We start from the raw sequence: 23,357 nt of genomic DNA, 5'->3' as shown, positions 1-23,357 counted from the left end.
AACGCATTTTAATTAGAGGTGACATTAGCTAATTCACAACGTGCATCGTCAGCCCCTCTCGGGGCCCTCCTGGCGGTTTCATTTGCTGGTGTTGAGCCAGTGTGTGTGTGATTATGAGACCAGCCGTCCTCCAACCACATCTGGACCCTGGCGGGATTCGCCAGCTGCTGGGAAATCATTAGCGGTGATCACTTGATGACAGCGAGTGTAAAGCGCTGCTCGCTTGAGATGGATGCAGTCGCTCTGAAGGCTTCCTTTCTCCTTTATTTGCTCCCCCCATTCATCTGTCTCGCATCCAGTGATGTACGAGCTGCTTGGTTTTTGATCTTAAAATATGCTGACGGTTGGATAATTAAAGACAGCGGGAATGAAACATCTCATCCGACACATGACCAAAGGCCCAACATAAAACAAATGTAGGAAGCATTCGCTAAGATCTCTTATGTGCTGCAGCTCGTGTTTTGGAGAGCAGCTCTGAACATGTAGGACGGATTTTAATTGCTTCACAGAGCTCAAGCTGTTGGTTCATCAAGCTGTTGCCAAATAACAGGTCTCCACTCTAAGTATGTCAGGTACACGTCGCAGCAGGTGGAAGCGGTTTTAAATTATTTCAGATGCTCAGCTGTTTCATGTTGTTCCCTTTGAGACGTTTTTTTTTCACGCGTGATGAAAGACAAGAGACCGAAATAGATGCCGAGGCGACGGCGATTTCTAGCGGAGAGCCGCGCGTCTGGAAGAACGCCGCGCGCCCCCCGTCCGGTGTCCTCGTGGGTGCAGCTTTGCGCCGTGAACTCCCACAAGACCTCGCTTTGTTCTCCGAAGAGGACGCCTGCCAGACTGTGACCGTGCACTTAAACCTGGAGCCCCCTGAAGCGGAGAATCACACTTTTATGCCCCCGCGTCGCCTCTTCGCACGCGCTCAGGCGTCAGGTGCGACACGCGCGCGGCGCAAAGGTCCTCGGCGCAGACGGGAGAACCCACGAGTGTCGATCAGCGTTAAAGACGTACGTCTGCACGTGCAGATAAATAAAGGGCACTGTGAATGTCAGACTTCCATCGTGCTTGAATGCAACGTTTGACATTTGCATCAAACGAATGTAACATAGCGTTTAAATCCGAAAGAGCAGCACTCATTATTGAGATCAGCTTAGCAGAAACTACTGATCAGTAACGTTAATACAATACTGTTTTGTTTCGCTTACACATGTTCTCTGTGATGTCATGCAAATGGTGATGTCAGCCCATGGAGTCTTAATAAAAAACAACCCTTGTAGATAAGAATATCAGACTGGAAGCTACGTGTCCTACATCTTTGTGTCCCATATCTGCGTCTCAGAGGAGCAGGAATAGATAACGCGGAGCGAGAGCGAGACTGGCGGGCGAGAGGGCGAGAGGGAGAGGTGAAGGCTGCTGGACACAGCGACAGCGCTGACGAGTCTTTTAATATGACAGCAAGCGATCAGCAAAATCATTTCCCAGCTGCTACTAACGAGACGTGCCATTATCGGTTAATATGATGTAGAGATTCGCTGTATGCACAATTTAGGGCTCGTTAGACTTCACACATACTGTAGGTTATGGTTTTTTTATTGACTGTATTTTTATACTGCCACTTTAAAATGTTGAAATATTCCGCCTAAATGTGATCTTACACTATTAATAACGCCAAATACCTAACTTCTCTTGTTTGATTGACGTACACGTTTCACAGGTGAGTTCGAGGAGTCAAAGCTGTAATGGTAACAGCTGAGAGGGAAGGAGAGACAGAGTGAGAGGAGGAGACCCGGTGAGACGGACCGAGTCTGGGTTCGGGCCGTTTGCACGGCTGGATGCCGGACTTTGACACGGGCCGTCCATCCGTCACTTTCTTACAGCCTCCCCGGCGCTGCTGGGTCACGGCAGCGGCAGCTTTGTGACGGATGACTAATCTCCCCCTAATGAATGAGACACCACCCTCTGAATGCCAAGAGGGTTCTGGCACCGCAGGACCCAAATGATGAATGGTATGCGGGCGCCTTGCCCCGTTCCGGTGCCGGCCGAGCACCGTAGCCGGCGGCTTGTTTGAACGTCCAGCGAGGATGTCATGAATCATGTCATCGGATCGAGAATCCGCCTCTTTCTCTCTCGTTTCCTTTTTATATTTCACGTGTCTGAGTAAGAGAGCGACGGGAGCCGACGACGCATACGCTCATCGACATATCCGCAAATTAGATTGCGCGTGGTTTTAAGAAGGAAACGTGTAGGTGGACATGAGGGGACACTGTCGCTGTGGATGATGCGCGCACTGCTCGGCGCTGCCGCACCAGTCACATCGTCTTGACTGTGTTGAGTAGAGACCTGTCTTATCTTCACCCCATAATGCGCAGGCGTGATCCTATCTGAGCCTCGCAAAAAGCTGCCACCGTCTGAACTACGCGTCGCGCGCGTGTGTTTGTTTGTGTGTGTGTGTGTGTGTGTGCGCGCGCGCGTGTGCCTGCGCGCCGCTCTTCGTGTGGCGCCCGAACGATCCGACGACCGCCGCAACAGTTTTTCACGACGGTGACATGAACGTTCGCCTGGCGGCCGAGCTCCCCGAGCAGCGCGGTTCGACCTGTGGATAGTGTGGCGCGCGCGCGCGCGCGTGTGCGTCCGCGGTCCGTCCGTGGCCAGCCTCAACCTCCGCCGTCTGGGGCGCTCTGCCTCCCCGGCTGCCGCGCGCGCCTCTCGCCGTCGGCTGCGGTCTCAGCCTCTCGCGTGGGATCCCCGTGTTCCGTTTGACCTGAGCCGCGAGCAGGGATTCAGTTTATGAATGGCCCTGACATGGAGGAAATACCGTTTCAGAAAGTCAAAACCAGGCGGAAGAGAAGTCACTGTCCACCGGGGGTCCCTTTGACCACGATCGCGTGCGAGGACGAGTTCGACTGCAAGGAGCTCGAGTCGCTCTTCCAGAACTACAACCTGAAGCTGGAGCAGACGTCCACCCTGAAAGCCCTGGCCGTGCTCATCTTCATGTCTTCGACGCTGGCCGTGGTGGAGCTGCTGTCCGGTCCGAGCCTCACCATCTCCAAGGGGTCCCATCCAGTCCACTGTGTCATCTTCGTCTCCCTCTTCATCGTGACTAACGTCAAGTACCTGCAAGTGACTCAGCTCCAGCAGATCGTTAACCTGACGCTGCTCTTCGGCTTCACCTTCTCCTTCCTCTGCTGCCCCTTCCCCCTCGGCGCAATGGGGCTGGAGCCCCCCACGTCCCCGGAGCAGGGCATGTGGCAGCTCATCCTGGTCACGTTCGTCGCCTACGCGCTCCTGCCTGTGCGGACTCTCCTGGCCGTCGTCTTTGGAATTATGGTTTCCATCTCGCATTTGATTGTGACTGCCACTTCTGTCAAAACTCAGAAACTGTGGAGAACGGTGAGTATGTGGGTCGTGGCGCCCTTTGGGGACTTTTGAAAGCAGCGTCTACATCATTACATATTCTATATAGTTGATATACTGTACACGCAAAGCATACTGTCACACAGGTCCACGGAGACAGACGTTATTTAGACGCTGGTTCAGCACCAAGGACAGCTCCCCGTGGTTGTTTGCTCAGGCTTTGATCAAATTTGACAAATTCTGTTAGGAGCTGTTTTTCTAAAGAAGAAACAAGCTTGTTCTTGTCAACTCAAATACAACTGTGAGCCAAAAAGAAGAATTTTTGATGTGTGCGCTTGACTCTGATTAAGTAAATTTGGTTGTAAGCCATATTTTAGGTGATGGAAACCTATGGACCCTGTGTAATACATTTAAGAAAAGAGCAGTGGTGGTGAAATGAAGCAACAATGTGTTCATTCTTTCCAAGAATAAGAAGCAGCTCAATGGGAGCAGGCTCAGGATGTAGAATGTGAGCGACATCATGCCAGCAACAGAAATAGGGCAACACACACACACACACACGCACGCACACGCACGCACACAGTCGCGCATGCCAACCGAGAGCAGCATCCTTGTACGTTTAGTATGTTTTCCTTTCAAAAGTAAACACGCACATGCACAATCCCGCCTGTCATCAGGTGCGAGGATCGGGGACATGTCAGCGGATCCCACCAGGGGTAATGGAACATTTCTGGCTCGGCGCCGCGCGCCGTATGACAGGAGCGCGCCGCATTCCGTGGGAAAGGGAGCCGAGATCGGATCAGTCCATCGCGCCGCCAGACGACGGCGGGGCATTTGCAGGGGGAGATTGTTTTCCCGTATGTAGGCTGAGTTACCTGCACAGACATGTGAAGGACAGCGTTGGCTACCAGAGATAGCTAATCCATTAAGCTTGGAGATGAGCTGTGACCCTGCACAGGCCGGGCTTGCTCCAACCACCCACCTAGGTCCCAGACACTCAGTCAGTGCTGTCTGTTTTCACGGCTGAGTCTGCGTGAAATATCACGTTACTGGAGCACGTCTGCCTTCACTCTTTATCTTTCTGTGCCACATTTTATTAAAACATCAGAGAGTTTTGCAGGCGCACTGTCAACAAATCACTGGAACCCAGTAGGAAGTTACTTCTGTTTTTGCCTGAAGTAGTCATTCTAAAGCTCTGATTTCTACCCGGTAAAACATGGCAGCGCTCCAGCAGCGAAGGGTTAAGCAGCTGCTGCAGTTTCTTCTCACCCGCACGCAAATGGAGGTCATCACCGCGGATAAGCAGAGGTGCAGGCTCGTCACGCCTCCTAACTCACATGTTTACATTCACAGTATTTACAGTACGTGAGGCCGCGGCGCCGCCCGAGCTGCTCCTCTGCTCTTGTGCCCTGCTGCACGTGAAGCATTGTGAAGCATTGTGTAATTAGTTAGTGAGGCCGAACACGCTTCACCCTCGACTCATGATGAACGAGCCTGGATACGAGGAGAACGGGTTCCTTTATTCCATTCTTTCTGAACGTATAACCCTTCTCCCACAGTGACGGGTTGCTTGTGTGCAGAGGTGAATATGCTCCATGACCTCGTCTGACTCGCGAGCAAAGTCGTGGCCAGTTTGTGTTTTTGTTTAGTCACACTGAAAAAAAAAACAACCTCTTTTTTCTTCCCGTCCTGCACAAGGTTACAGCAGTCATGCTGCTGTGCATCGTGATGGATGAGCCAGCGCACAGACTCTGGAAAGTTTTAATGTCACAGGTGCCAAAGTGGGAAAAAATCTTACTCTAGGCCTGAATACGCTCACGAGAGGAGTAAGAAAAGGCAAATCTGCTGATCGGAATAATTAGGATTTTCTCAATTTAATTTATTCTTCGGCTGCTTTTAGGCAGGTTTCAGCCACGAGCGCCTAATAATGCTGCACACTTCTCCCACAGAACAGTATGTGAGCCGTGTATCATATTTCCTCTGTTTGCAGCTGGTTGCCAACACAGTGCTGTTCACCAGTGTCAACCTGTCAGGGCTATTTGTGCGCATCTTGACAGAGCGGGCCCAGAGGAAGGCCTTCCTGCAGGCTCGCAACTGCATCGAGGAGAGGCTCCGCATGGAGGATGAGAACGAGAAGCAGGTACAACACCTGTACGCGGGCCCAACCAGTAATTAGACGGGTGCCTTTCTTATTTCCCCCCATCACTCTTGTGCCATGAGTCATTTTGAGGCTGTCATGCATTTTATTTTTGAATATTTCCTATTGTTATTCACACTTAATTCTATAGTAACCTATTGCGTTTGACTGTATATTTAAACTTAAATGACCCCCCCCCCCCCCCACCCCTTATTCTCTTTCTCCCATGCTCCCACTCTCTTCTTAATACACACCCAGGAGCGCCTGCTAATGAGTCTGTTGCCCAGGAACGTAGCTATGGAGATGAAAGAGGATTTCCTGAAGCCTCCAGAAAGGATCTTTCACAAAATCTACATCCAGCGACATGACAACGTCAGGTACGATCCGCATATCAGCCGACACAGCCACAGAACATGTGCGGTGATACGCCAACGCCTCTCAAGTGTGAACGGCTGCGACAAACGCCACTTTAAACAGGGCTGTTTGTTACTCACATGTGACAGGAGAATGAATTCCGTCCGGGTGCTTCGATGAACGATCCGGTGTGATCTGACCCACTTGTGTCCTAAAACAAGTAACTGCTCAGAGGTCTTGTATAGTAGCGACGCTCACATTGCTGCGAAAGCATCATGGGACACATAAGGCAAAAATCCTCAGTTTATATCATCATCTATATGTCAAATAGAGTATAGGGATGTTATTATAATGAAACCTGACAACATGCTCACGCTCTAAATTTAAAATGCACGATGTAATCAGCTCACTGCTTCAGAGGCAGCACAGTCCCACCTGTCACTGATGTATTATTAGTTGCCATATTCTGTGTGTTGTGATACGTGAAAATGTGGCATTTTTCTGTGGTAGTCAGTGACATAATTCTGATTTTACTGCAGCTGCTTTCAGCGGTTAAACCCAAAGCGACAAATCATATTTTTTTTTAACAAGCACGAGGATATGTGCAAGACCTGCACATCGGCTGCAGCCGATGCACGCGATGGAGTAGAAGTAGCAGACGTGCGGTTTTCCTCCAGCTGCAGCTGGATGCAGCCGACCTTTGACCCCGAAACGCCGACTGCTCCGTTCTTCCTGTGTCTCTCGCTGTATTGTTTAATCTCATGCTTCCTCGTTCCTCTCTCTGTGTTTTCCGAGCAGCAGGGAGGCTTGAGGAGAAGGGTTTGCTTAGCCCCAGGATTAGGTTGCTACTGGGGATTAAATGCAATGGAGACTAAGTTCTGGTTGCATAATGTGGCGCGCGCGTGTGTGTGTGTGTGGCAGTTAAATATGGACACATCTCCGTGGACCTCCGCTGATTGCTTTTGTGGTTTGAACTCCTTCATGATTTATGTGATTTGGGTGGACGTGATTTATGTGATTTAGTTGGACTGTAATTAGAAAGTCAACAGTGTGCAGCGCCATTTACTCAGTGTTGTTCATTTGGTTCTCAGATGGTGTTTGATGTGATTAAAATTCAGTCTGGGAGAAAATGTAATAATCAATTACTAAAAAGAAAGGCAGCTTACCTAAAGTTTAGCCGCAAAATAAATAAAATAGCAAAAAAGAGCAATTTTGACACCCTGACTAATTATAAGGCTCAAGGTTTTTTAGAATTAAATATAATATAAATAATACCACAAATGAGAAAGATCAGTATACCAGTTATATATATATATCAACATATAGCAACAAGTAGGAACAGTTGAATTTAAAAATAATTAATAACTAGTTTGTGTTTCTAATTAAGTAATTAAATAAATAGCTGCCTTAATCTTAAGAGTAGAAATATATATTTTTTAAAAACTGACGGACTGATTTGGGCCACATACAGTAGACCACATCACATTCGGGCCACGCGTGTTGTGGATAGATCCGGATAGACACACAGACCCACGTCTCATCCTCATTCCTACGGTAAAAAAGGAGCCGACAAAAGCTGCTGACAGCATTCAGCGTCGCTTTAGCTGACACATACTGTAGGCAGGAAAAAATGTTTATCTGCCGCTTCGTAGAAAGTGACTAAAACTGACAAATGATTCTTTATGGGCTGAATAATTGTATAAATTGAAAGCCCTTTTGGAGACTGGCAGGAGGTTTTGTCACGTCGCTTTCGCTCCACCGCTTCCTTCCACCATTTCCTCGTAAGCATCTTTTGTGCTGTCGGCCTGAGGTCAGCACATCCGCTACCCACATACAGTACAGCAGCTCCGGAGGGGCCCGACTGGAGTTAACCCTTCAGCGTGCAGCGCCTGCAGTGTGCGATTGACTTGAAATCGCATCTGCCAAAATAGAGACACTAACGCGTCCTAATGAGGGAAGGAGGATATTAGAATAACTAGGAATAACTTATAAAAATGCACCACTGTGGAGGAAACAATAAATGAAGGTGTTGAGGTCAAGTTAGACTAAATTAGATACTAAATTTGTGATTAATATCACAGGAGTTTTCATAATGTCACATATTTAACCACATGGGTGTGTCTGCTATAGATGATGGGGTCTGAGTAAACAAAGCCTAAAGCAGAAAGCAGCGTCATATATTCTGTTAGTGTCAGAATTAGTGAAACGCCACATTCTGCTCCGTCTGTGTGTCCAGCCACACGAATAGCAGGAACAGAGACGGGAACTGGGACATGTGCCACTTTGCCCAAGTCTCTTAGCAACCGCACAGGTGTTCATTAGAAAGTTTATTTAGCCATTTAGGAAGTTTGGGGAGTGCTGCTTCACAGCAACGCGCCGCACCAAGTTCTCTGTTCAAACACATTATCATAAAGGCAACGCAGAGAAACCAGGATTCAGTTAACAATAAGCTCCCAGTTCTGTTAAGATAAGACCAGAATGTGTTTAAATATGTACATTTATATTTGTCTTTGCGTCCGGAGACTAAATTTGTGAGATTGATGGACTAAATAACTGGCCATGTGTTGTGTAGGCTGATGAGCCTGGTTCTGGTCCAGCTCTTTTCTCTATTGTTGGGTTATTTGTTGCACACGCTCGTCCTGCCTCTTTCCACTGGTGTGTTCATCTCAGGTGACTTATTGCCCAGTTAAACTTTAAGCGCTCGAACGCACTATTTAATCCTCCAAACACTGCATCTGTCGGCCACAGACGGGCATCGGTTCCGGCGATGGGATCGGAACCTCTGGCCCTCGTTACGGCGACATCTGCGAGACGACTCAATGACATTTAGCAGCTCCCCCCTTAAAGATCCAGCACTCTGTCACGCTGCGAGCGAGATCTCCGGCCCACGTGGAGGTCTGCCGTCACACACACACACACACACACACACACACACACACACACACACACACACACACACACACACACACACACACACACACACACACACACACACACACACACACACAGTTGTCCCGGACAGTCGGACTCGGATGACTAATCCCCCATTCACACCTAGCGTTGTCACACAACACTCGGGGCAGATCATTCGCAGGATTTCATGCGGACCGGTACCGAGTTTTCGGCGTGCTGCGATTGATTTATTAGCGATGATAAATAAAATGGTGCATCTCCAGGTTCTTCTAAGCGCTGAGCTACAGTAGCACCAGAATTAGGCTGTACAGTATGAGCCAGCTGTCACAAGCGAACACAGTCACAGCCAATAGATGCTTGCATTACATCCTAACAGCTCCTCTCCAGCTCCTAACAGGACATGTCTCCACCTTGATCCCCATGAGGGTGCTCCTGTTTCTATTTCGAGTGGCTCCGCTTGGCTGCTCTGACAGTCGCACAACCAAACAGCCTTCCCCCGCTATTTTCCCATTCCAGCTTTGCTCCTTCAGGTCATTAACGCTTTGATTAGTCTGCTCTCAGCGCATTATGAAAAGGAATCGTTCGCACTGAAACCTCCTGGACGCTAATCTGAGCCGGCACCGGTGATGAGGCCTCTCTCCCCTCCTCTCTGTCTGTTGCAGCATCCTGTTTGCGGACATCGTCGGCTTCACCAGCCTGGCCTCCCAGTGCACCGCGCAGGAGCTGGTTAAACTCCTCAACGAGCTGTTCGGAAAGTTTGACGAGCTCGCCACGGTGAGTCCGGACGAGGCTTATACGAACGCCAAGCGCCTCCTTTAATCTAGGCTGAACTGATCCGGGGCTCAGCCTCCTTCTCCTCTGCCTGCGTGAATGAACCGAAAGGGCAGCGGCGCTACACTTGTCCCAATCTCCCTTGGTTCAGCTCCCATTTGATTTTGCTGATGAAAATCTGCTCATCTTCTGCTGCCAGTTCGATCACTGTGGATAATCCAGTCACTTCTGTCAGTTCTCCTATTACAACACATTTCCATCATACCGTACCTCGGCTTTCATTACAATGTAATGGATGTGATTTCTTGCTGCTGCTCTGGTGTGAGTGTGGCTGAGGATGGGGAGACCGAGCCCCTGCAGATCGGCCCACCGCAGACGTGTCCGCGTGTAATCTGGCCTCCATTACTTACACTGGGCACATGCCCCTGTCAAATCCATTAATCCACAGGATCTCAGCTAACCCTTTTCTGCTTTCATAGAAGGTTTTACTTGGCCGCGTTGAGAGCTGCTATTTTTAACTTGTTTGTTTACATGTGCAAAATTAGAACTGTCTAAAAAAGGAGAGTGCCTCTCGGTTTGACTGCTCATTGTCTAATAATTGTCACTTTCCAGTGAATCTTGAACCTGGCAGCTCCGCTTCTCTGCATCTGCCTTCATTTTGTGGGAACAGAATCGTGTCCTCTTGATTTAGCTGTAAATTATATATCTTCACTTTCATCTCTCGGATTGGTTTGGCTGGAACGAACCCCGCGCCTCGGTTTACATCAGCCTCCCTGCAGTTGTGACTCGAGCTCTCGGGGCCTTTTAGTCACGACCGAATAGAATAGAATAGACCGATCGCAGCTCGGCTGAAATCTGAGAGCCTCGCGCCGCGTTCGGAGGCTTCCCCCTGACCCGAACCCTCGCCTCGACCCGGCGCCCCGCTCATTCCGATACACGCCGACAGGAAGTGCCAGTGAGTCATAGCCGTGGTCACCGTGGGCACAGAGACTCCTAGTTCCATACGAAGAGCGGGCGATGCCACATGGCCACTGGGCATCGTTTCATAATAGCATTCCAGCACCATCCCCACACCACCTGTCCACTCTTTGGACTTGTCAAGCTTCATGGGAAGCGGGCCAGAACACAGTGTTCTGCTAAGGTGTCGTTGGTGTAGTGCATCTCCTCTCCTCTCTCTCCTCTCCTTTCCTCTCTTTGCCATTTATTATTGTGAGCATGATGATGAAGGTCCAGTGCACGATAGTGACCCACTGAGCCAACAAAGACGGCCTATTAACCCATATCTATGGTTCTTAAATAGCGAAGAACAACATGAGGCCTACACCATCGATGGTCCACTGGTTCTTGCTATAACCTCAGAAGCATAAAGGAAGTGGACAGCGTTTTCAAATTCACATTTGAATAGCCCTTCTCTAAAGTGTGGTAAGACCAGGGCGGAGAGCGGCGGCTGAGGGGGTGGAGGGGGAGGGGGGGTGGGGTTCACTTGAAAAATCGAAGATTACAGGAAACCCACTCGCACTGTTCGGCATTTGCTGTTTGATTCCCACCACCCACAAGAACACAAGCTGGGAGTAATTATAACTCCTCACCACCGGGCTGAGAATCCGCCGACTGCCGCTGAGATCAAAGACAAGGAGCACAACATCGTGGGAAAGCTTTAAAACGGGATCGCTGTTGGCCTTTGGTGAAAATGAGAAAATACAGCGACAGGCCGAGAGTCGCAGCAGACGCCGGAATGACTCCGTACATCACCAAAGGGAAGAAACAGGAGCACGCGTACAGTAGCGTCCAAAGTACTGTAACGGTGATGGAGGCTTAAACTGGGCCTGTGGCTTATGGTCACGTCCCGTTTCAAACTGTCTGTCTGGCACAAAGCGACATCTCTGTTGAGAGAAGGCCTGTGATTAATTTATGCTTGTGGTGGTGCTCTATAACATTAATAGCTCCAGACTGGATGTGCTTTTGGGCCGACATGCATGTATGTATGAGTGTGTGTGTGTGTGTGTGTGTGTGTGTGTGTGTGTGTGTGTGTGTGTGTGTGTGTGTGTGTGTGTCTGTGTGTGTGTCTGTGTCTGTGTGTGTGTCGTGGCTGTTTCCATGGCAGACTTTCACAAAGCTTCGCTTTCTTGTCTCTTTCTTTTCTCTCCTCTCACAACACCTCCCTGCATCACAGCTTTCAGACTCCTCCGCTCCTTGTTTCTCAGCTTTTTGATTGACGTGCGGGATCCTACTTCCCTCAACGGCGTCTTTCATGCCCCATGGTTCTCCGCACTCTCTTCCTCTCTCGTGTTTCCATTTTTAGGACGGCTCAATGATGTATCTATCTGCCGTCTACCGCTTCCCTTTTCATTCACACATGTATGACTGTAAAAGCTTACAAAATAGCCTACATCACATGTATAGTGCATGAAGCCATACACAGGCTTACATAATTCATAGCCATACGTCACTGCCCTGTTTTTATTTTAAGAGAGTCATTGCAGATTTATTCACCCAGGAGGAACAAATGACATTCAGTCCTCCAAACCTTTATTACCTTCTTCTACACTGATTCACCTGAGATGCAGTTTCAGTTGCCCAGCAATTTAGTAGTAATTATTAGTGTTATTATTAGTGTAATTATTTTCATATTTATTATTGTTAGGTTAATACTGAAGACAATAAATATACAATATAGTCAACAAAAAAACAGATAAAGTTTTATATTACCACTGATTGGTTTAATAAATTAATCAAATAGATTTTAGTATTTGTGCATCTGCAGATTTATATAACACAAAACGAGTACCACTGTATGGGGCGCTAACAAAATATAGTATTATTTTTAAATTAGGCACAAGCCCCGTGGACTGCCCACACTGTGACAGCTGCCTGCCAGAAACTAAAATCTGGGTGTAAACATGACTCAGTTATTCCTGTTTGGGTTTGTCTCACGAGCAGGTGCAGGGCTCACTGTCAAGTCCTGCAGTTTCCCCCGGATGCCTGTGTGCTAGAAGATGTGGACTGAAGCAAAACCCAAACCAAACAAGCCAGTATGGTTTCCCAGTGGCAAGATGGGCGGGAAAAGATGCATCATGGAGGAGTATTGTTACTGCAGGGAACATACAGCCACTTGACGTGAACCTTCGTAAGGTTTTAAAAAGCAAAGATTAAAGTTAGAATAAAATATCAGCTTTTAGTCACTTTAAAAAAAAACACTGAATTGTGATTATTTTTCTAATTCCATAAATTAAAGTTAGAATACACCTCAGATTTCTGAAATTTCTGAGGTTGGTGTTATTCATTTGTTGCTACACATTAAATATTCTACATTCATTCAAATCAACCCAAAAGCTGCTGACAACAATATTGAATCAATACTGACTTACATATACATTATTCATGCTGTACCTGTATTGATAAAATGTCGAAATACTAGTTTATTGGATGAGTTCATATTATTTGGATCCATGCGAGGGCCTCATATAAAAAGGCATAAAACGCTGAGGTTGTGTGTTGTCTTGCAATTTGACTGGAGAAGAGTGCTTCTGCGCTGGTTTGTGCTCTTCCGGTGTTAAAGTCAACAAAGGGCACTTTCACAGACAGACAACCTCCAATGCGCACTGTGTTTTATGTCATTTCAGCTTCCTGCACTTACGGCAGTAGAAGGCCTCGTTTTTAGGCGCCTCAGTAATGTGTGCGGCGCTCATTTCCTTCTTTTAGTCTGACTGAGCCTGAGCTCACTGTTCACTGCACGACAGTCTCCTTCGGGGACCGGGACTCTTTGTAGGAAATGAACCGCTGCTCCTGGACAGCTGATCTTTCCCATAATCATTTAGCGCATGTTCCCCTTCCCCGTTTTCATGTCTTTGTCTCTCCTTTTTTTATCTCCTGCTCTTTGTGTGCGCGCACTGAGGTGTTTGCTAATTTGCATCCCTCAAAGCCCATGAATGCATAGTGCATGTAAAGAGTCTGGTAGCACAAGTGCAGCACGTTTGAGGGTTCCGCCTCCAATATATGAAATTCTCAAAAGGTGTTAATTCTCCACCTATGTTTAATTCAGTCAAACGGCCCAGATTACCCACAATGCTCCAGCCACCTGACCGTAGTAATCCTACTTGGGTCTGAATCAGCTCCTAAACCCTCCCTGTGCAGATTAGCACAGGACAAATACAGAGTAAGAGACTCTGTTAAGTGGCGAGTCTTCCCCTGCTTCCTGTAGCTTCAGTCAAGCCTCGCTGTCACCATCTGCTTCACTATGGTCTGATATGCAAAGGCCGAGTGAGCAACGAACAGTAGCTTCAAGATTAAGTTAAAAAGGAAAGTTTAATCATAAGAAAACTTTGCACCTTCAAGCTTATGATTATGGTTGTGTTTGTTTTACCACTGAGCTCATTTTAACCGTAGTAAATAGTAAATAAGTAGTAGGTGTATCCTGCCTCTGCCCCAATAACAGCTGGGCGGCAGCTGCCCTGTGAACCTTAAGAGGATACTGTAAGTAGTTCAGATGATGGATGGAAATGCAGTAAACACTAAATGAAATGAGCATTGACCACTACCAGTAGTAAAACTGACTCATTTTATGTCATATATATGTATTTGAACAGAAACATTCTCTCTCTCTTCTCTCCATTCTAAGACGGAATATGCTGAAAGTCTTTTCATGGTACTTCCTTTCAATCGCACATGCCTTGCATGTTAAAAATAGAGCATCCGTCTTCTCCTCTGGCCACTGATGTGCATAATCATTAGCCTTTGTGCCGTTCACATGCACGGCCAGCAATCACATTACCTCCATGGAAACAATGAGGGGTTACAAGAAGGTGTCCACAGTAACCTGGTCTCCCTGCAAAAACCAGTGTCTGTTGCTTATGTCCTCTAATAATTGGGTGTGTTCGTAAGCTTTAGCGCCGTTGCATTGTTCTGCATGCTAGGAACCATTTCAGTCTCCAGAGCATAGAATAAGAAGATTATTCTGTATTATTATATACTGTTTGATTCATAGTTTTGGTTTTACGGATCTTATTTGTGTGTTTGTCACATTTTGAGGCTCATTCACAGCTGGGACCTCACTCCTCTCACTAACCCTCCTACTGTACGTGTCAGTGTTTGATGGAGCTTGTTTGTCGGGAGGAAGAGGCAGAACAATATTGCATTGAGTCCTTTCCTTTTTATTAACAGGAGAATCACTGTCGCAGGATAAAGATCCTGGGGGACTGTTACTACTGTGTGTCTGGACTGACCCAGCCCAAGACGGACCACGCACACTGCTGTGTAGAGATGGGCCTGGACATGATCGACACCATAACGTGAGCGCATCGCATTGCTACTAAGGCTAAAGTGCAGAATTCACATGCAAATGGACACAATCAGAAACAGATCTGCAAGTAGGTCGAGCGGCACTCCGCGATCAACCATGTGTGCTGTGAGTGAAATCTAACACCGAACATTTGAGGGAGCACGACTACAGTTGGCTGCGAAAGAAGCCTGTCACGGAAGAACAGCAACTTTCTTGAGTTCGGAACTTCTTGTTCTCCTCCTCCTGTTGCGTGCATTCAGCAGCACTCGTGCACCTGACTCCACCTTCTGTCCGGTTCTGTCCTTTGCAGGTCAGTAGCCGAGGCCACGGAGGTCAACCTGAACATGCGCGTGGGCCTGCACACGGGCCGCGTGCTGTGCGGAGTTCTGGGCCTCCGGAAGTGGCAGTATGATGTGTGGTCCAACGACGTCACCCTGGCCAACGTGATGGAGGCTGGAGGACTGCCTGGGTCAGTACCAGCAGGTTACACAGGCCTCTACACAGCGTCTGGGGTCCGTTTCAAATGATAGCAGCCATTTGAGAGTCAACTGCTGTGATGTTAAATCATCTCTCATGAGTTCTGTCCAGACTTTATTGTAACAGTCACCTCTATTGTCGACTCCTCCGTCGATGACCCACTCGGAACAATTTGTACCGACTGCATGTAGCCGCTCGGTGACACTATTTGTGCTCTGTGCTTTCGCCTGCGTCACAGGAAGGTTCACATCACCAGATCAACGCTAGAGTGCCTGAACGGAGACTACGAAGTGGAGCCTGGGAACGGTCACGAACGGAACGCCTTCCTCCAAAAGCATGAGATAGAAACCTTCTTTATTGTGCCATCCCACAGACGGAAGGTATTGTGTTGTTGATCTTTTCACGGGAACGTACAGCATTTCTCTGAGGGATTAAAAAAAAAGAACACTCGCTAATCAAAGGCTAACCCATAATAACTGCGCTACATAGGCCCACGCATCTTATACTGCATCCACCTTTGGGCCCGTATCTAGAAGAGCAGTGTGAGTGAAAAAACGGAGCAGCATCACATGATGAAAACTCAACATTTGTTGTTGAGCAGACTCCACTTCCAGCCTCTAATGGATTAAACCGGCGCTATAAGAGAGAGAGAGAGAGCCAGAGAAACAGCCCGTAGCGTCTATCATCACGAATCTGCGCAGTCCGTCAACCTTATAGATAAATGAATGTGGGGTGGGGGAAAAACCAACAAAATGCGATGAAAGCAGATGGTGCATAAGAAGATGGAGAGGGAAGTAGCTCGTATGATCAAGCAGGCCTCCTAGAAATCTCTTCCTCTCCTCTCCTCTCCTCTCCTCTCCTCTCCTCTCCTCTCCTCTCCTCTCCTCTCCTCTCCTCTCGTGGCAGTTTTCACATTATTCAAGATAAGACTCATACATAGGTGACACATTCCGGCGTGAACCTGCAACATCCCGGTTGCATGTATTCTTCCTCGACACGCCGGCGGCTTCTTTAATCTTCTTAATAGAGCTGATGGTTCGACTACACATCAAAGACATGGCTCGGAGACGATAGGCTGCTCACTCTATACAGTGTCTTTAATTACGCCTGCTTAGAGGCGCGCAGCTTCACGCGTCAAGCGAAACATACACTTTCAGCACAAACGACAATCAGACGTTGCTCGGAGCCTTCATCATGTGCTTAATCGGTATCAAGACAAAACCCAGCATCGTGGGACTGAAGCGGTTCCGATCCGCCTGGTTATAATGATGACGTGCATGTGTGTGCGCCTGCATGCTGTCCAGCGCCTGTGCATGAGACACACACCCTTAATGATACATTTTACTGTATGGGGTATCATAACTTAACGGTTGTTCCCGTCTCTTATCTGGTGGCAGATATTCCCAGGATTGATTCTTTCGGATATAAAGCCTGCCAAAAAGATGAAGTTCAAAACTGTGTGCTACTTACTAGTGCAGCTTATGCACTGCAGGAAGATGTTCAAGGCTGAGATTCCCTTCTCCAATGTCATGAACTGCGAGGACGGTGATAAGGTATCAACTCTCAGTGTCTGTGTTGATGTTTCTGTGTGTGTTCGTCCTGTGATTTGCACGAATAGCGACTCAAAGGCTCCACGGTCTTGCATGTGTGGAGTCTCCTTCAGTTGTGACTGTGGACTAGCAAAGGCCTGTCTGAATTACCTGGAGCTCTCAACATTCACATGCATCTGAACAATATTGTGCGTCATGTGTTTAAAGTGTTCATATTTATGTGTTACAATTCAGCCTAGACTTCTGGGTAATTCAAAAGGCACCGGACACAACCGGATTTTCATATGCCGTTAAGGGAGATAAGGAGCGTTGGCTAGATGTGTCCACAGCACATGATCCTATCAGCTGTAATAACCTCAGCAAGTCGCTCCTGCCACACGGCAACATACCATTTCTCTTGCATGTGCTGTCAGCGACACTGGCAATGTGGCTCAATGCCAAAGAGCTTATTGGACCTTGTGCCTCTGGGAGCGGCCGGCAGCCTGGCAGCTGTACAGTTCTCACACCAGCTGTTTTAATCCAGATCTGCGTCATGTATCCGGCCCCAATAAAGGTCGGCGACGTTGTGGGCACACAGCTTAACCGAAGAGAAGGTTTATGGTCGAGGTTGAGGCCCTGTAGGGAATAAGTTTGTCAAAACAATGTCCTGAATGTACTGAAGCGAGTAGGTTTGTGCATTTTTAGCTGATGGTGCAGTGAGAGAGCGTCAAGAGTTGTTTGAACACCTGATTATTCGCCACCCCGCTAGCTGAGCCCGCTAGTGTCTGCATTACCAGTAGTGACATCATCTCGCAGCGGACGCGGAAAGCAGATCAGGCTGAAACAAACGGAGAGAGGAAAAGCCGCCCGTTCACTCATCGGTGATTCGCATTCAGACCGCGCGCTCTTCGACTGTGTGAAGTGACATATGTATTCAGGGCGGCGACTACAGCAGATGACGTGACGTGTGCTGCATGATATGGCACAGTGTCTGCGACGGAAGTGGGCTGAGAATGAGAGGATACGGGAAATAAGGAGGAAGAGGCAGAAACAGGGGGAGATGAAGCAGGGAAGGAAAAGAATGAAGGCAGCAAGGAAGGAAAGGAGGAAAGGTAGTAGGGAAGATTATATTTAAACAGGAAGGAAGGAAATAAATAAAAACATGATAACATAGACCTAAACAGGTTAGATAGGCCTACAAAAAAATACACATTAAATGCACATCGTCCAACAAGCGTCTGCGTTTGGCTTCGACGCCCCCCATGATGAACGCTGGGCTCCGCGTTGCCTTTCTCACTGAGGCTTTGCTTCTCGCGCCGCCAGCGGCGGGCCATGCGCACGGCTCCACAGAAGCTGAGGAGCCGCACCAGCGCCAACCAGGCCAACGTGATCCAGAGCAGCCCCAGGACCCGGGTCAACCGCTACATCGGGCGGCTGATAGAGGCCCGTCAGACCGAGTCGGACACGGCGGACCTCAACTTCCTCACGCTCATGTACAAGTGCTCCGAACGCGAGCAGAGGGTGAGGAACTCTGGAAGGAATACGTATCTGTTAAATCCATTGACCATGGAAGTATAACGCTACTTACTCTCACTTCTGGTCCGTCTCGTAGTACCACCAGGTGCCTGACGAGTACTTCACCAGCGCCGTGGTCCTCTCTCTGATTCTAGCTGCCTTGTTCGGCCTCGTGTATCTCCTCATTATACCGCAGTACGTACAGCCGTTTCTCCCGCTGCTCTTTCTCCTCTCCCGCCTCTGTCTTCCCGACTGATCCTTCCGTCTCCCGCTTTTATTTCCACGCAGGGGCACGGTGGTACTAGTTCTGCTCGTCTTCTGCATCTGTTTCCTCGTAGCTTGTATCATGTACCTGCACGTCACCAGAGTCCAGGTAAATCCAGATGCTTCCTCATGCTCTCGTTCCTCCATTTTGTTTCTCCGGGTGTTTAACGACAACAGGGAAGCGCCCACCTCGTCTTCATCGCCGCCCTCTCAGCGCAGCAGCAACCATGCGCCAGGGTTTTTTCACTGGTTTTGCACATTCTTTTTCCATCCTTTCTTAGAACACTAATTCTGTGTATGCGTCAGCCGAAGAGCCTGAACTTTAGGGGATTAACAGTGTCACACAGAAAGAGCTGCAAAGTTAAAAAAGCTTCTTCTCAAACTTTGAGAATATTTGTAATTGGTTCTTGCCGTTTTGAGCCCGATTTGATCTTTAAATGCTTGTTTTTGTCTTGCAGTGTTTTCCAGGGTGCCTAACCATTCAGATTCGCACTGCTCTCTCTATTTTTATAGTCCTCTTAATCTACGCTGTGGCCCAGGCTTGCGTGGTAAGTCAGCGTTAGATAGAAATACATAGACTTGATGGTGTTGTCGGTGGTGGAGAGCGATGGTGATCCTCCTCGTCCCCGGCAGGTGGGCTGCATGCCTTGGCTGTGGGGGGGCGCCAACCCCAACAGCTCCGCCGTCGTCATGGAAACGGAGGGCGACGCCAACCGCACAGCGGCGGCGCTGCCCTGCGACGGCGCCAGCTACGCCTTCCTGTCCTGCGTCGTGGGAACGCTCACCCTGGCGCTGTTCCTGCGGGTCTCCTGGCTGCCAAAGATGGCGCTAATGCTCCTTCTGGGGGTGCTGTATGTCACCGTGTTGGAAATCAGCGGCTTTCGCAAGACTGCGGGGTGAGGTTCACGGCGCAACGTGAATACAAACACCAAACACGCGAAATCATGGAAAAAAGGCCATTTGCTCAATGTATAGTCCTTAGTTTTGATTGTGCTTCATTTGAAGAAGAACGAGCTGGAAACATGCACATGGTGATCGGTCCCAAATTTTGAAACCCTTGTTTTCTTTTATAGTTAGATTTTACCCATGATTGCTCAACAGTGTGGGAGGTCCATTCAAGCCTCCTGTGTAGTCCTCTGTGTGGTCCGGCTCAGTGCTGACTTGAGTGTTGGTCTCTTCCACAGTGGGGGGTCCTTCCACATCCGGGGATATGAGCCCATCCTGTCTCTGTTGCTCTTTGTCAGTGCCCTGGCCCTTCACTCCAGGCAGCTTGACCTCAAACTGCGCTTGGATTTCTTATGGGCTGTGCAGGTCAGAAATGTGTGTGTCTTTGAACTGTGAACACTGAGAATCCGGTTCTCATTCATTTTGCATTAACAAGTGTAAAATAATGGGTTTAAAAGGCCTGATTTGGTTTGAGTTGGATTTTATCAGCATTGGAAGAGCTTAATTAGCCTTAATGCATAGTGGAAATAAGGTTATGAAGCAGAAGCTGAATGCTTTTAAAGTCTTAAATGTGCAATGCACCAACTAAGATGTATTGTTTACTCAGCCCATGTTGCACAGTTCAGGAGGTTTTCTACTGACCCCGTGTGGTGCAAATGTGCATCAAGATACAGCCCTCCTGAATTGTCCTCTGTGTCTGTCTCTCTTTCTCCGCGTCTGCCGTCAGGCGGAGGAGGACAGGGACGGCATGGAGAAAGTCAAGCTGGACAACAGGAGGATCCTCTTCAACCTCCTGCCCGCACACGTCGCCCAACACTTCCTGCTGTCCAACCCCAGGAACATGGTGAGCCTCGCTAATAGACAGGCAGGCAAACTAAAAGACAAGCAGGTAGATAAACAGGCCAGAAAGCCCATGATCTCCAGTCGCGTTTTGTACTCTGACTCTGCATTCTGTCGCGTTTTCCGTCAGGATCTTTACTACCAGTCCTACGCACAAGTGGGTGTGCTTTTCGCGTCTATTCCAAACTTCAATGATTTCTACATTGAGCTGGACGGGAACAACATGGGAGTGGAGTGCCTGCGACTGCTGAACGAGATCATCGCCGACTTCGATGAGGTGCGTGGCCGCGTCCCCTGTTCGGGGGGTTCTCCGCTTGCTTCGCTCCGCTTAATTCGAAGGCGTGTCTTGCAGCTCATGGATAAGGAGTGCTACAAGGACATAGAGAAGATCAAAACCATTGGCAGCACATACATGGCAGCCGTGGGCCTCGTCCCCACCATCGGCACCAAGGTAGCAGGCTCAGTTTGTCCTGAATGAGTAAATAGCACAGGTTACTGTGACGCATAAAGACCATGCTCTTTCCTCCTTTAGGCAAAAAAGTCCGTTTATGATCATCTGAGCACGATAGCAGACTACGCCATCGAGATGTTCGACGTTTTGGATGAAATCAACTACCAGTCATACAACGAGTTTGTCCTAAGAGTGGGTACGTCTGGACTGTGAGCGCAGAGCGAATGCGCCCGTGAGGGAGCTCGCCGGGAGGCTGCTTCGCATTTTCAAAGCGCTGTTTGCGTGTTTGTGCAGGAATCAATGTCGGCCCGGTTGTGGCGGGGGTGATCGGGGCACGGCGACCTCAGTACGACATCTGGGGCAACACAGTGAATGTGGCCAGTCGAATGGACAGCACCGGAGTACCTGGAAAGATCCAGGTGCCCTGGACCACAAACCTCTAACCCTTTGGAATGTTTTCTAAAGACCAGCTTCTCATTACTCTGCGTGTTCCTGCAGGTGACTGAGGAGGTCTACCGCCTGCTGAATACCAACTACGACATGGTGTGCCGCGGCAAAGTCAGCGTCAAGGGCAAAGGCGAGATGCTGACCTACTTCCTGGAGGGGAAGGTCCAGTGCGTGGGCACCGCCACCACCTCGTCCGTGATGCGCTCCGCCAGCCTGGCGCGCCGCATCCACTCCTGCGGCAAAACCAGCGTCTCCGCCAACCTGGGCAGCGTCTCCTCCACCGCCAGCCTGGTCCCGGGCGGCGCCGGCGCCGGCGTCCAGGCCAACGCCGCCAACAGCAGCGGCGTCCAGGCCAACGCCGCCAACAGCAGCGGCGTCCAGGCCAACGCCGCCAACAGCAGCGGCGGCCAGGCGGCGTGCGCGGCCTCCGCCTTCGTGCCCGCGGTGCGAGAGGAGGACGAGGGCGACGTGGAGCTGACGGCCGTGGAGGTCGAGGTCGCGGCAGACGTCGGGGACACGGCGGTGTAGGAGCTGGCGAGGAAGACGACCCTGGCCTGAAGAAGACGAGGCTGCTTCCAATAAGCTATTGGTGAAACCTCATCAGGAATTGAACTGCGTGATACAGACAATCATATTTGTGTTCTGTTTTTTTTTATGTATTTCTTTTTTACTGCTTGCTCTTCGTGGAGTGAAGAAATCTCCCAATCGCTTCTAACATCTCCACTGCAGATCGGTGGTGTTCCTGGCTCACGCACGGCACACGCCTCCTCGTTTTCTACGCGCTACATATTCGACCGATACGACTGATCGTGCTGCCGCTTTTGCACCGTCTTTCTGGTTATGCCAAGGATCCATTGCGTTATTCCCAGTATAAAACGGTGTTGTTCCTCTTCTCGGTGCGTGTACGCATGCATGTGTGTACCTGTGAGCGTGCGTGTGCATGTGTGGTTAATTCTGAATTGTAATTTTTATACTCTCACTGGATGGAATACACTTTTTCTCAGAGGCGTATTTAGAGTAAACAGTGCATGACTTTATAAGCGTTAACAGCCATAGTGACAGTTCTCCTGTTGAAAGAAACCAAAGTATTGAGTATAGATCCTTGAGTTTTACTGTGGATATTGCCTCACTGCACCAGGGCCGCGGGAAAGCGTTAGTCGGCCGTACCCATCTGACACATGGCTCTTTCTAATGTTTTTACCTGCTTGAAACGTACCTTGACTTTTCCTGACAATCTTAACCAGATGAAACGTTCCTCAACCATTCGAGTTTCACCCGATGTGGCTTGAGGCTCTGACACCGAACCACTCTTTGGAGCCTTGATGCCAAAAAGAAGGTGCAGTCTGAAAGTATTAACAAAGAAGCAGTCAGCGCAGGTATTTTCCACAGTGAAGCACATTATTTAAGCACATCCGAATGCACGCAAATGCACAACTCACTCTTTTACTCCTTGCGCCCCGTGAAGGCTCCACCTTCACATGCGTTTCTGCCACATCCACGCTCCGTTTGGGGTTTTCCACCGAATCTCTAGGCTTTAGCACAGATACCGTCGCAGACACGCGTGGCACTCTTTGTCTTTATCGGCTTATTAAACGCGGACTTGATCTGCAAGAGTGTAAATACATAATGTTTTCAAGTTTTCTGCCTTACGGAATAAGCTTACAGTGATTGCAACTTGCCTTTTTAGATATATTCACTTTGATATGCAGAGTTTTGTAAATAGCCAAAAAGCTGTAAACTATGTTGTATCTTGTACAGTGTAAAGTTGAGTTATTGGATATTTTGTAATAAAGACATTGTTGGTGTATAAAATATCACATGGCAATGAATGTCAATAAATATGAGCGATTATTGGCTACCAAGATGACGTCTGATTCTGCATGAAAATTTGATTTTCACCCACAAATCCCTGATCATCAAATAATTAGAGATGAACTCATTAATAAACCTGTCTTGCTCTCTGTTTTTTTCCTCAGAGTGACTCTTAAGAGAACAATTTGAGTTCACGCAGCCTGACTGTGATTATGATGCCAGCGCCTATAGACAAATGAATTTCACCACGTCCCAGACTCTGAGCGGGGGCTG

At 48.7% G+C, this 23,357-nt stretch overlaps 1 protein-coding gene across 3 annotated transcripts; it reads left to right on the top strand.

Annotated features, from left to right (window-relative positions):
- The first annotated feature begins 1,334 nt into the window (after positions 1 to 1,334).
- On the top strand, positions 1,335 to 23,134 carry LOC114843864 (adenylate cyclase type 1-like). 3 transcript variants are annotated; one of them, XM_029130657.3, is made up of 20 exons: positions 1,343 to 3,387; positions 5,342 to 5,491; positions 5,747 to 5,865; positions 9,418 to 9,529; positions 14,687 to 14,814; positions 15,115 to 15,273; positions 15,520 to 15,661; positions 16,679 to 16,834; positions 18,134 to 18,331; positions 18,423 to 18,520; positions 18,614 to 18,698; positions 19,048 to 19,137; positions 19,223 to 19,485; positions 19,774 to 19,900; positions 20,262 to 20,423; positions 20,505 to 20,651; positions 20,727 to 20,825; positions 20,907 to 21,021; positions 21,120 to 21,244; positions 21,324 to 23,134. In XM_029130657.3, the coding sequence occupies exons 1-20, from the start codon at positions 2,785 to 2,787 to the stop codon at positions 21,798 to 21,800; spliced, it is 3,555 nt and encodes a 1,184-aa protein (XP_028986490.1). In that variant the 5' UTR covers positions 1,343 to 2,784; the 3' UTR covers positions 21,801 to 23,134. The 3 variants fall into 3 exon arrangements, with proteins under 3 accessions (XP_055359981.1, XP_028986490.1, XP_028986491.1); XM_029130658.3 differs by having other exon boundaries at positions 1,345 to 3,387; positions 20,262 to 20,378; XM_055504006.1 differs by lacking the exon at positions 21,324 to 23,134 and having other exon boundaries at positions 1,335 to 3,387; positions 20,907 to 21,212.
- The last annotated feature ends 223 nt before the right edge of the window (positions 23,135 to 23,357 follow it).

The sequence above is a fragment of the Betta splendens genome, chromosome 17 (genome assembly GCF_900634795.4).
Source record: "Betta splendens chromosome 17, fBetSpl5.4, whole genome shotgun sequence".
NCBI classification, from domain to species: Eukaryota; Metazoa; Chordata; class Actinopteri; order Anabantiformes; family Osphronemidae; genus Betta; species Betta splendens.
This window is presented reverse-complemented; position numbering and strand designations above follow the sequence as displayed.